This window comes from Brassica rapa, chromosome A08, assembly GCF_000309985.2.
Source record: "Brassica rapa cultivar Chiifu-401-42 chromosome A08, CAAS_Brap_v3.01, whole genome shotgun sequence".
In the NCBI taxonomy this organism is placed as follows: Eukaryota; Viridiplantae; Streptophyta; class Magnoliopsida; order Brassicales; family Brassicaceae; genus Brassica; species Brassica rapa.
Genome location: NC_024802.2, coordinates 5492851 through 5507470, shown reverse-complemented (window position 1 = coordinate 5507470; position 14620 = coordinate 5492851). Strand labels below are relative to the sequence as shown.

Genomic DNA, 14620 nt, shown 5'->3' with positions numbered 1-14620 from the left:
TGAGTACAAATCTATCATGAATATCACAACAAGGTAGATCTATAGTTTGGGGCTAATCCCACAAACCTATCTGAACCCTGGATCTAACAGTTGAACTACTCAGACATAGCAAAGCAATTCATATCAATGGGTAAATAGAAACTCATAGAATAGATGATAATGAAATGAAACAAGGAGTTCCAATCACAAGTGATCTTCTCTCCCAAATGAAACTTGTAACAAAACTAGGTCTAGAAAAGAAAAGCTCTCTCTGCCGTCAAACACTTAGGCAGTATATATTCTACTAGGTTAAAAACTTGTCAGGGCATTTTGGTAATTTGGCTTGGCCTTGGTTTTTAAGTCTGCTGAATCCAAAATGTCGCGTCTGGTGTCTCGACATCGATCGACGGTACATGTGTACATCGATCGATATTGATCTTCATCTGTCGAGGCATTTCCTGATATCGATCGTCAGCACTGATGCGAATCGATCGATTATTCTTCCTCTCGTCGACCTCTAAGTGGTCAGCTCGGGTGAAATGTCCTTTATGCTCCAAAGTGCTCCAAAGTCATAGCTTTACTCCGAAATGCACCTGAACCTGAAAACATACCTAGAAGAGTAGAAAACATGGATATATATATAGTAAAATAGTAAAATACCATGGATAAAAATGAGTCAGATCCAGGGTATATCACTTATCTCAAATCGATCAACCCATAGTCAAGGTTAATCAATTATATCTTATCCAGAGTCAAATTTCATCTTTTCCATCCGATATCCAAAATAATGAAGAACGCAAAGTATTACTAGTACAACTAGTACAACTCAAACTAGTATAACTTCTACAACTCGAATTAGTACAACTAGTACATATTGAGTATCTCCTATATATTATTTGAAAAATCATTTTCTTATGTATCATCACCATGTTCAATCTCACAAAAAAAAGATGACATGGCTTTGAGAAATTATGAAATGACATCACTTAATTATGAGATGTATAATAATTTCATCTATTTATTGTTTTCGGCATATGAAGATGCTAGAAAAGAGAATGATGTAGAACCAATAAGACATATTAGTCTAATCTACCCCGCATGCATGTGTCAAATATATATATAGTATATTTTTAATAATATTTGATTTGAAATTGATACGTTTACAAGTTGTACTAGTTATACTAGTTGTACGATTTTCGGAAAAAGATCATCTTCGTCTTTTTGGTCTTGAGGCCAAAAAGCTAGATGCAGAGCCAGAAAATTCTTCAAACATTGTTCTAAAAACGCGAGTCACCGGAAAGAAGAAAAAGATTGGGTTTGATGTATGATTTTTGTGTTTTTTTTTTTTTTGCAAATAATTGTTTTAATCGTGATGAAATAACATAGTTGTACTAGTATTTGAGTTGTACCGTCTGTACATAGTTATACTAGTTTAATCTTTCCCGCTTGCATCTGTCAAAATACATGTATACATCATCCCTTTTTTTTCAGTGTATGAATGATATTAAAAAGATGATGTTGAACAAATAATACATATTAGTCTAATCTTTCCCGCTTGCATCTGTCAAAATACATGTATAATTAGAGCAACTAGAAGTCTAAAACATGTATAATTACTACAATTTTACAATTAATATGATTATATTTAATTTTTGTTTTCAACGTATGAATGATATTTTAGAAAGGGATGATGTATCACCAATGAAAATATTGGTTTAATCTTCATGGATGTGTCAAAATATGTTAATAGTTTGTTTATATAATATTTGTTTTGATAATGATTTGTTTTACCTTTTGTACTAGTTGTATTATATATGGAAGAAAATTATCTTCACGTTTTTGCTCCCGAAGCCGAATAAGACAACTGCCGAGCGAGAAAAGATTGCAGTTTAAGATCTGGAAGAGTATAGTCCAAAAGATAATGCATAAGCCATCACGAGTTTGAAAAAAATACATAAACATTAATATTTGGTATTTGGACTACAACAATAATAGTTTAACCGGTTTAACTACAGTAGTACTATTACTAGTTTAATTGTGGCAACACTTGATTTGTGTTTTTCTAGTGCTGGTTAGTAGGTTTCTCGCCTCAAAGTTCATTTTCTTGATATGGACATGAAAATATTAAAAGAAATAGAGCAATTGTAATCACATACACAAGAAGAACATGGTGAAACTTGCATATTTTGATATAAAATATGATATACATATGTTTGTTGTATCTACAAATTTGATTTCAAATAGTTTTTGATTCTTATGTTTGCAAATTTGTACATTTCACTCAGTTTATTATTTAATTCTATTTTATAATTTAATTTTTTTCCTACAAAAAAATAAATCTTCAAAAATTTATGAAGTTTTTAAAAAATTATAAAATTTATAATCCCATTACCATCAGTTTTTTTAATATCTATTTTTTTATAAATATTATTTAGTTTTACGTGTTGTATTTACGTACCTAACAAATTTTTCTCTTAATTTTATCGACTTTGATTTAATGTATTTCAACCAAAAGAAATAGATAACAGGTTAAACTACACAAAAATATTTAGGAATAGTACAATTAGTACAACGACTTGATTTAATATTCAACCATAATGTTTAAAACATGATACACGTTTAAAATGTAATGCACAATATAAAATGAAATAACATAGTTGTACCAGTATTCGAGTTGTACCGGTTTGTACATAGTTGTACTAGTTTTTGAGTTATACCAGTTTGTACGTAGTTATATTTTGACAGTGAAATCGAAAAAACTAGTTGTACGACATAAAATTTAAACTTACCTCAGTTGTACCACTTCATTATGTGTACATGTCTGTGCTCCAATAAAATGAAATCATAAATTTTGTTAAAATATATTTCATGTATGTTTTCCAAAAATTATGTGGACAAAGAAGTTAACAAACCTTAAAAGTATAAGGTAGATCATGCAAACTTATGTGATTGTGTTAGATTTGCAAAAAAAAAAAAACCCCCCATGAAATATCATAAGGAACCTTTATAAATACTTTACAATTTAGCCACTTTATTGATTTTTTTCATATGACATACTCGAAGGAATATTTAAATTTCAGAACCCGAGTAGTTGTACTAGTTATATCAGTATTACTAGTCTGGTAAATACATTTCATAACTGTTTAAATACATTTCATGTATGTTTTCCATAAATTATGTAGACAAACAAGTTAATAAACCTTAAAAGTATAAGGTAGATCATGTAAACTTATATGATGGTGTAAGAATTGCTAAAAAACAAAACAAAAAATCATTAAAAATAAGGAATCTATCTAAACAGTTACCAGTTTGGTCATTTGATTGTTTTTTTCATATAGAAATACCAAATTGATTTTGTCAATTTCTGAAATGTCAAAGTTGTACCAGTTGTGCCAGTAATTCCTGTTTAATATATAATAAAAAAAATATACCAAATTTTTTATATGTTTAGTTTTAGGAGTTGTACCAATATTTTCACATTATAACTTTGTAAATATATTTTTGATGTTTATTTTTCATAATAATATGGTCAATCTAATTAACAAACCTTAAAAGTATAAGGTATCTTATAGAAAATTGATAGTGTAATTTAATAATTTAACAATAATTGAAGAACCTCAGAAAAAATAGATGAAATTTTATCATCATATGTAAAAAATGATTTAATAGTTGAGTTAATTATAGTAGTTGCAAATTGTACATGAATTATAACATTTATATACCAGTTGTACCAGTTACATTATTTTTTAACATGTATAGTTGTATGAGTTATACTAGTTGTACTTAGTCGAATGAGAGAATGAAATAATGAAAATCGTGTGGCTCTGAGTTATTTATACGTCAGATTAAAGAGGGGGAGAGGATAGAGAATGAGCGATTTGTGAAAGCGTATGGCCAAGATTAAAACATAGAAAAGATGATCAATGGCTCTGGTTGGAGTTTCATTAATGGCACTTTTGTAAATATAACATTCCTCTTTTCTTCTCTTAATCCGACGGTTCTGATTTATAGAAAGATTATAGAATCCAATGGTTCATATTATTCATTCATTAAGGGTAAAATAGTAGTTCACAATCACTTGGTCCATACAGATTTTTTTTGGATGTGTGAGACTTGTTTTTGGCATTTTGGTCCATTTCAGATTTTAGTCCATACAAACTATGAAAAACAAATAGAGAATTTGTACTCCCTACACACCATTTTTCCCCTATTTGCACTCCATACCCTATATCCCTCCAATTTTCTTCCCCCAACATTACCATTTTCCTCCATTCAATGATATCTCACCTTTGTTAGTATATTTAGCTAATTTACTCAAACAAATAAACAAAAGGAAGAAGAAGGAAAAATGCTGCATATAAGTTATAACTTATAAAGAAAGATACAGTAAAAGTAGACTGTAAACGTGTCAAACAGCAAATTAACTGTACAACAAAGTAGAGAAAACAAAAAAATAATTATTAAAATGAGTGGTATCGAACCATGGAAGAATAAGTCATCAGTGAGGCTTCTTTACCAACTAGTCTACAAAAACAAGTTGTTCCCTTGGTTGCTGAATAGATTTTATAAAGTAGTCGGGGGCACGTGCCTCCGTTCATCACACTGTAGATCCGCCCCTGTCAGTCAAGGGAGATAAGCTATAAGAACAAGAAAAAATGACAACATGATCGACACAGTTTGTCTTGGTGAGAGAAGCAAAAAGACCTGATCATGCACTTAAAAGTGATTAGTTGGGTTTCATACATGAGCTAAACTTTGAATCCGGGACATGGTACTAAACCAATCTCAGCGACAAGCTACCTACTGTTTCAGAAGCAAGTGAGAAGAATCACTCATATTCATGATTTCAGTCAGCATGGGATGGGTTATCCCTTATTAAACGTCTTATTGAATTTAGACCATATAATAAAGGAGATCAAGAAAAATTGAAACGAAAAAGGCAGTTGGGCGACCAATATATATCATGGTCAAACTGAATGGTTCACGATTGTTCATGGTCTTCTTCCCATTCAAATGTGATCTATTTGAGTTTGATCATATTTAAATAGGGTCTTATCTGAATTTAGACCGTCAATGTCTAGAAAAAGTTCATTTAAACGTGTACAATCCTTTGATACATACCTAACCTAAACCAACTAGAAACAAAGATCTTAGAATTTGTTTTCCCTTCTTTCAAACAACAAATGATTCTACAATTATAATCATGCGTATAAAGGTGTCATCACCAGAGAAGAGTTGAACAAATTGGTCCCGTCACATATAGCTTTTATACATATCATGCACCTTTACATTTGTTCAAGTGCCTGGGAAAGAGCTAGGTGTGGTGCTTGATACGATGATGAATGCACAAACAACAGAAAGAGAGAAAACAGAGACCCAAGTATTCTCTGTATACATCTCCATCGCGTCTGTTAACGACAACCTCGTTCTGTTCTCTGCCCAGTTCCTTAGTCTGTCCGCTTCCGCTGCATATAACGCCCGTCCCTGCAAACAAAAGACACATTTTTGCGTAAGCGCAGGCAAAACTGTTGGAAGGATTAGCCAAAGACCTGTCACTTACTTGGTCATCGAACCACCGGCCTCTCCTGAGCCACGAAGTGACAATGGCTAGCAATATCCTTGGAGGAGTTAGGTAATTGACAGATTTTCCAGAACCTTTCACAACACGCATTCGTGGTACTAGCGTTCTAGCTACTGTCTCCGGAAGCTCGCAGATTATGTTAAACATCTGCTTGTTTTTTATACTCGAACCACTGCCAAATAAAACGTTGAATAATTTTGTTCACCGAGAAAGAAAAAAAGATTTGGGGTCGAAGCAAGTGGATACCTGAGAAGAAGTTCGGTGAGAACCATGCCCGGAGAAGCAGTGTGCAAGCCAACTTTTGTCTTTTGGGATTCTTTCGCAACAGAGCCATGAAATTGCCTAAGTCCACATTTTGTTGACCCATATCTGCAACAATGCTCGAATCCATTTTAAGTAAAGATGAGTACCATTGAATCGAATGATTTTTGATCACTTACACAGCCGTGAGAGGAGTGCTAGAGCCTCCAGAACCAGCACCATCCATGTTAAAGATGTGTCCACCGTTGTCCTGTCTACTCATCACTTCCATCGCCCCTCGTGTGCATAGAATCGATCCAATCAAGTTTGTGGACACAATCTGCAAACATTTCAAATATTATACCAATAAACTTCACTCCACCATTGTTCAAGCCATAAGATCATCTCCAATGGTTTACTCTATTTTTTACTATAAAATAGAGTAACTCTATAATAGAGTTCGAGTTTGCTCCAGTGTTACTCTATTTTAGAGTAGTAAATAGAGTGATGAACAAAAAAAATAATTTACTCTATAGAGTAAACCTATATTTTACTCTATTATAGAGTGAGAAATAGAGTACTAAGCATTTTTACTCTAAACTCTATTTTGGAGTGAAAAATAGAGTGGAGTTGGAGATGTCCTAAGCTAAAACTTTTATAAAGGATTCTTTTACCTGCTTGATATCTTCTTCCGTGAAATCAAGCAGCGGCCTAAAGCCTTTGTTAGTACCAGCATTGTTGATCTGCCCAAAGAACAAAGTCAGCAATGAAAAATATGATCTTAAAGAGAAAGTGTTTTAAAGAAATGAAATAATGCTTTTTCTTTACCCATATGTTAATGGAACCAAGCTCTTCTACAGCAAAACTGGACAGCCTCTCAACGTCCTCTGGTTTACAAACATCAGAGGCAATACCAACCACTTTAGCAAAACCCAGTTTCTTTCTATCTGATTCACTAGCTTTACTCATAATCTCTTTGAGGTTTTGCTGAAGCTCTTTCACAGTCATATCAACAGATTCAGAACTGATTTCACAAAAGAAAATCCAAACAAAGCTTAAGACTCCACTTAGTGAAAAAAAAAAAAACTAATCCATATATCACATATGAAGAAGCTACAACCTGCGAGATGTAACGATGACTCTGTCTCCAGAGAGAAGAAACTCTCTAGCAAGTGCTTTCCCTAGTCCCCTCGTGCTAACACATATCGTCAAAACACACGTCAGCACCACTGCAAACAAAAAGAAAATTAAGAAGACAAACAAATTACCTTCCGGTTATAACAACATTGCGTGGACCGGCTCGGTAATGATCTTCCAAAACCATGTTAGCACCGGTCATGGTTCCAATGATAACTCCACCGAGCCAGCTATACCAAACCAATGAATTCATCGAACCATCTCCACCTTTTCATTACAATACAAAGGAGTCAGAACAAATTAAAACATTCAAACAATGTTCTAAATCACTAACACTAACCTGACAATTGAAACCCAATCAAGAGAATAGCTCCAGTGCTCGTCATCGTCACAATGTATCTCGCAATTTGAACAGCAATCTGCAAATAGATAACCAACCATAAGTACCCAATAACACATATTCCTTACACTTAATTAACCCATCTCAATTAAGATAAAGCTTGAAACAGAAGGGTCAGAAGACTCTTTTAAGACTTACCGAAGAGAAAACCATCTCTAAATTTTGAACTTTCTGATTATACTCATCCTTAGTTAAGAACCCTAACTTAGTAACACCAGATTTGAGAGAATCCCACAACCCTTTTCCCTCTTTCTCACGCTTTCTCCCTCGTTCAACCTTTTTCTTCTCTAAATCACTCTCACACCGATGCACATAAACCCTTTTGTTACCCTCTCTACAACTCAATCTTGACCCGACCCGTTGATGATCCATGAATCCGAGACGGTGATCCAAACATCGTGGGTATACTTGAAGCTTCGTCAAAGTAACCATAGCTAAATCACAGAGGGAGTGATAAGCTTTGAAATTTCATGCAAAAGTATCTTACAAGCGAAGAAGTAGATAGAAGAAAGAAATTTATTTTTCTTGTGGGAAACACAAAAATATTAGATATTTTAATAATCGTATTTGTCGAAGACGTTATAAATAGAGATCGGAGAAGGAAAGGGATGAGGAGGGGAGGTGGTAGAAAGAAAGAAGGAAGTGTAAGTGTGATGACCACACGTTACAGTAACCTCATCTTATTTGCCAAATAATGACACGTGTCACCAGTGTTTTTATTGTCGTTTACTTAAACATGCTCGGGATATTTTTCGGAGCGTGTTCGATTCGGTAAAGTGGGAGAAAATGATGATATTATCAATTAATGGTGGGATTTAACTGAGAAAAAAACACAATGTGGTTAACTTGTGACTTTGACAATTCCGTAAGATTCTTTTTCCTTCACCAAACTTGTTGGGTTTTTTTCGGACTTAACAGATTTTTTTTGGTGTTTTGTACGCGGTTTAAATTTCCTGTTTGGTAAGAAATGAACCCAAAATTTGATTCGGATTGCCGCTTGGCCATGCTTTGTCCTTACTTAGTTATAAATCAGATTACTATATATGGGATAATTAATTTAGGAGTAGATTGTATCGTCAGTGTGTTCCGGGCATCGAAGATAGGAACATCCAAGGTGGATTAACTGACTTAAACCGCCGGGTTAGATAATGCTAGAAATAGCTTCCGAAAAATGAATGTATTTACTCTAACTGTGTGAATGGGATGGCAAGAGAACAACAGGACGTCCAGTAAAACAGGTGAACTGCTTTTTTTATTCCCATTCGTAATCAAAAAGCTTTTCATCTCAGAAAATAATAAAATATTTTTGTTCTGCTAGCAATTCAAAAATACAAGTAGTAATCCTTGTCTACACTATCTATCTTTTTTTTTTTTGGGTCAAATCTACACTATCTATCTATAGTTCTATACTATTATTTGCAATGTAAATTTTTGCAACGAATCTCTTACGTTAAAAGTTAAAGCGGTTAATATCGTTTATATCCTTAACGAATAATTAGTATAGATTAGTCAAAAAAATAAAAACAAATTTCAAATCTATCTTACTAAAAAAGTGATTAAAATTAATAATAAATCTTTATGCCCTTAATGAATAAATTATATAAATTAGTCAAAAATAAAAACGAATTTAAAATATATCTGATTAAATAAATGATTAAAATTAATAATAATAAGAATTATCTAAAATATAAATAATTAAAAATGAATTTCTATTAATACTATTATATTTATATATTAGATAATTGACTATTAATAAATATAATAAAAATTTTAAAAATAAAAACATGTTTTAAAACATGAGATAATTCTTAGATATATTCTGTTGTTGTCTATAAATAATATTTTATTATAAAGTTTATAGTTAGATATAAAACAATTTATAGTTAAATGCTAATCAAACAAATAAATATATTTTCTAAAATATATGTGAATGTTTTTAAAATTTTAACACAACAATAAGGATATATATATTGATAAAACTAATGAATATATATTAATAATAATTTGTTTATATGTTATATTTGATAATTGACTATAAGTAAATATAATAAAATTCTCAAAAATAAAATATATTTTGAAAACATAAGATAATTCTTAAATATGTTGTGTTTTATCTGAAATAATATTTTTTATTATAAAATATAAAGTTTAATGTTTGATTTCTATTTCTAAAAACATAATTAATAATTTATTATGTTGGTTTTGATTTAATAGTTATAAACAGATAAATATCTATAAGAACACTATGCCCGCATGTGTGGGCAGAACACCTAGTACAATATTATCATCACAGATTTGAAGTGTTTTAAGTAGACCTTGTGCCTTTTATTTTAAAATTATTTTTAACATAATAATAAGTAATTTATATTTGTTAAAATTAATGTAGCTTTTAAGATACCACAGTTATTACACCCAATTTGCTATCTAATAATTATGTTTTCCATTTTAATATGTTTATTGTATTTAGGTATCAATTTATTGTATTTTTACTTTTATATCTAACTTTTATATACTTCAATCAAATTAAATAATATATATATATATATTTATGAATTGAATAAAATAATATATATATAGAAGAAAGAAATTTATCTATATATATATATATCTGTACAATATTTTAAAACAATCTACAATTTTATCTAATATATTTTATTTAATTGTAAAATATTTTAATGGATACATAACTAATTTATAGGATAATTAAGTTTAATTATGAAAGAATAAATAACTTTTAAAATTTTATAAATAATTTTAAATTAAACTTGAACCATTTTTACCCGTTTTAACCAGTAAATAATTTTATTACAAATATTTAATCCTAAAAGAAGTTTAATTTAATTTTATAAATTCTATTTTTATTTATTTACTTGATTCAAAACACACAAAAATTTCATTGTCTATTTTTTTTCCTTCTATCTTCATGTAGTTTTTGATTATAATATGTGTACGTAAACACATAGTATGATAAAAAAAAATTGCAATGTATATATGTATTATTGTCTTTATATCATTTCTCTCTAAACCTAAGACTCACGAGTCTCTGGTAGGTTTATCCGGCGTTCTTCAAGCCAAACGGCATGACCTTATAACAGTAGATGCCCATGGATGTCATGAACGAGATTTTCTCCTGGTCCTCCAGATGCATGAGGATATAGTTATATCCGGAAAACACGTCCATGAAGCTCATCAGTTGGTGACCTGCTGTGGCGTCCACCAGCTTGTCGATGTGAGGTAAGAGAAACAGGTCCTTTGGACAGGATTGTTGAGGTCCGTGAAGTCGATGCAGACTCGCCACTTCCTGTTCTTCTTCCTTATCACCACCACGTTGGCTAACTATTCTGGGTACTGTACTTCTCGTATGAACCCGGCGTCAAGAAGGTTTTCGACTTCCTCGTTGATGATCTCGTCCATTTCTGGGGCGAACTTCCTCTTCTTCTGTCGAACGGGCTGTGGTACTAAGGATTTACTCGCAGCTTATCCAAAAAAATAATAACATTAAAATAAACTAAATATATTGAAAGACATAAATTTAACAAATGTCTTAGCTGGTTTGAGAGCGTTTGTTGATAACATGTTGTGAATTAATTATTTGGTAAGATTATATACGTATATTATATTCTTTTGCTGAGAGAGTGATGGAACATAAAAAGAGAGTACATTAGAAAAAAAAGAGAGAGAGAGAGAGAGAGAGAGAGAGAGAGAGAGAGAGAGAGAGAGAGAGAGAGAGAGAGAGAGAGAGAGAGAGAGAGAGAGAGAGAGAGAGAGAATAAAAGAATTTTTGAGTTGATTGGGACTTGACTTGTATATTCATAATCTTCTCACATGTATGCTCTCTTTATATAGACTAGCAAGCTTTCCAACGAATATTAATCCGGCCATAATGACCACCGGTTTGTCTGGAAAAGGCACCATAAATTTCTTTCAATATCATTTTCTTGATTTATTCAAAAATCAAAGTTCCAATGTTAAGCACATAAAATTAATACAAGACAATCATATTTCATGAAAAGAAACAAAACAAAACGAAGATTTGGATGGTCAAATGTGGCATCTAGCAAATAAAAATCTACCGGATAAAATTTAAGAACCATAAAATCAGAACTTTATCTAAAGAAAGAAAAAAGATAAATTTGTGAAAGTAATTGAGAAATAAAGTAGCTAATTTTTTTTTGTTTTGTCATCAAATACAGACAAAGTAGCTAATAAAAAGAAAAAAGAAGGAGAATTTGATAGGATAATAATAGTAATTGTAACTCATTAAATATAGTCGGAAAACACTGCGACAAGAGACTTTTTGGTGGATATAGCAGATTTCATGGCAATCACTTTAGCTTTTTCTATAGAAGTTGTATAGTTGGCTTGGTTGGAAGATTCCACAAGATAATTTATAAAGAAAGAGAAACAAAGGGAGTTGAAACGAACATCAATGAAAGAGTTAAAACATAATTAAATGATGGAGGATGAGTTGTGATGACGGCGAATTACTGTGATTTCAAACAAAATAAAGGTGAAGAGTCAACATGATAATGGCTTTCAAGAGATAGATTTCAAGTGGGTCACTGAGAACTACTAAGGTTCATAGATGTAGCTAGGTATTTGTATTTGTCGACTTGAATTCATTATGACAGGTCGGACTAAAATTCGTCATTGGTCTAAACTAAATCTTACACCATGCCTTCTTATATATTGTTTTTTTTTTCTTTTCTTTTCGCAAGTTATAGAAACATAAAATTAATGGGGTTTTATTGGATCAAGGATTTGAGAGGATTTCAATTTTTTTTTTCAAATCTCTTCTTATTGTATCTAACATTTATACAGTCTATATGAAATCCAAGTTTATTGGATTTTATAGATCTCTGAATTTAGTCAATAAGAATTCTCGCAGTTATCAAGTTTATTGGTATTAGTTATTTGTATAAGTTCTCTCAAATTCGAGCTATTGAAAATTATGGATTTTATCAATAAAATCTACCAAATGAGATTTGGAGGGGTTTGGATGATATTTTATAGTAAAAAAAAATGAGTCAAAATACCATCCTTCTGTATAATAGTATTTGAAATTTTTTTTAAAAAAAAATACTTGACAGTTTGATATTTTTTTTAAAAAAAGATAAAATTGTTTGAAATAAAAAATGAAAAATCTAAGTAAAATTATATTTTTAGAAACTTTCATATATTCCATATATTTCATAAAACAATAAAAATATTGAATTATAGTATTTTTTTTAAAAATAATTATTCTAAATAAATATTGAAAATTTAAAAGGTTTTTTCAAAAGCACTGAATTTTTTTCAAAAACATTAAGACTTGTAACAATCTTTTGCAAGATTTACCTAAATCATGGATTTTGTTTTGGATTTACTCAAATACTTGATTCAATAAACCCCTAAATCTTACACCGTTGATCGTATTGTTTTTTTCTCAACGGTCTTTCTTGCTCCACAGTCTAACAATCAGGATCCCAAAAGATTTGGGCTTTAACAAATTAATACACAATTTAAGAATGTAACTCCCACCGAAAAAGCCCAACAATTCCCAAAATCTATTTCATTACCCCCTTCTATCTCAACTCGTCGTGGCAGATGATAATGGCGTCGAAGCAAGAATACGGCATACCTTATACACCTCTTCCTTCGTCACAGCCTTCTCAAACGGTCATCGTTCTAACTCCTTATCGCCGCCACCGTCGCCCTTCGTTCCTCCGCAGCCTCCGCTGCTCTATCCTCTTCACCGCCGCAATCCTCCTCCTCTCCGCCGCCGCCTACTTCCTCTACCCTTCGGATCCAGAAATCAATGTCTCTCGAATCCAGCTCAACCACATACGAGTCCTCGATTCGTTTAGACCCACGCTCGATCTCTCGTTTTCGCTCACGATCAAAGTCAGGAACCGCGATTTCTTCTCCCTTGATTACGATTCGCTTGTGGTCTCGATTGGGTATAGAGGGAGAGAGCTAGGGCTTGTCAAGTCTCGAGGTGGACACCTTCGTGCTCGTGATAGCTCTTATATTAACGCGACTCTTGAACTCGATGGTCTAGAGGTTGTTCACGATGTGATTTACTTGATCGGTGATTTGGCTAAAGGTGTTATCCCTTTTGATACCATCGCTCAGGTCAAAGGTGATCTTGGTCTTCTTCTCTTTCAAATCCCAATTCAGGTAATTCACTTGGAACATCCGCCAATTTTGGAACTCTGATTCAGTTTTTGGAACTTCTATTTACTTTTTGAAAACTTTATTGTGTCAAAGTTAGGATTTAAAGTAAAACTGTTTATCTTGCAGGGAAAAGTGTCATGCGAGGTGTTTGTTAATATTAACAACCAGAAAATTTCACACCAAGACTGTCATCGTAAGGTAATAAACCTGGTTTTTGTCTTTCTTAGTGGTAAATCGAAAGAACATGGGCTCTTTTGTTTCGGTTATATCTTAGGTTGTTGAGAAGGCTGATTATATGTCTCCGCTTTGGTTTTGTAATGCGCAGTGAAACAAAATCCTGAGCTGGTCCAAAGATGAAAGAGGAATAAACCAGAGATACATATGTTGAATACGTTGTGGGTTATGGAGAAATGAGTTGTAAGATTTTTTGTATAGATAAATACTACTGGATTGCCATTGCTTGGTTGTGTTATTTCGTACGTGAACATTTTTCTTGTCGACATTTCATACGTCAACTACTTCAACGAGATAGTAACTATGGTTCTCTCCAGTGTAACCACGAACCCTAAACCAGTCTAGGTTAGATTAATAGCAAAAATCCAGCGAAAGTAGAATCAGTTAAAAATATTTTATATACTAAAGCACAAGTCAGATAATCAATCAAATTTTAACATATGATATTAGCATCTAATTGTTTGTAAAAAAATGTTAAAAATCTGTTTTCAAATTCCTAAAAACTTTCTGATTATCATCATACGTTCTAAATTAAATTAACAAAATTTCAAACTGTTTGGTTAATTGAATAATTGTATAATAAACTCCTTATCCACAATCGTTTTGATCAAGATTTCTCTAAGCTAAACTCACTATCTTTTTCTAATTTAACTCAATCTTCCACACAATTTCTGTGTGTTTTCATAAAACATACTCTTTAATGTCTCTGCATAAGCAATAGCACTCCAACAACGTGAAGAAAATGTGTTGAAGTCAAAGATGATTTATCATGGTAAGATACCATGTGTTTTAATCCTTTCACGGTTGGCATCTTCTATACCATTTTTTTTTATTGATTGAGTCACTTTCTTGAAAATGGTTCAGATTTAGCATAACTGTCAAAATGCCAACCG

General features: G+C 31.9%; 2 protein-coding genes across 2 annotated transcripts; one reads left to right on the top strand and one right to left on the bottom strand.

The window, feature by feature from the left end:
* Nucleotides 1-5210: 5210 nt before the first annotated feature.
* LOC103833353 (probable chlorophyll(ide) b reductase NYC1, chloroplastic) lies at nucleotides 5211-7973 on the bottom strand. Its single transcript, XM_009109438.3, has 10 exons — nucleotides 7476-7973; nucleotides 7278-7356; nucleotides 7069-7204; nucleotides 6921-6995; nucleotides 6629-6824; nucleotides 6475-6543; nucleotides 6001-6140; nucleotides 5807-5929; nucleotides 5540-5732; nucleotides 5211-5463 (listed from the first exon to the last, which is right to left on the bottom strand). Exons 1-10 carry the CDS (start codon nucleotides 7767-7769, stop codon nucleotides 5275-5277), a joined length of 1494 nt encoding a protein of 497 aa, XP_009107686.1. The 5' UTR covers nucleotides 7770-7973; the 3' UTR covers nucleotides 5211-5274.
* A 4899-nt stretch (nucleotides 7974-12872) lies between these two features.
* On the top strand, nucleotides 12873-14041 carry LOC103833354. The gene is made up of 3 exons (XM_009109440.2): nucleotides 12873-13496; nucleotides 13620-13691; nucleotides 13819-14041. The coding sequence occupies exons 1-3, from the start codon at nucleotides 12924-12926 to the stop codon at nucleotides 13819-13821; spliced, it is 648 nt and encodes a 215-aa protein (XP_009107688.1). The 5' UTR covers nucleotides 12873-12923; the 3' UTR covers nucleotides 13822-14041.
* The last annotated feature ends 579 nt before the right edge of the window (nucleotides 14042-14620 follow it).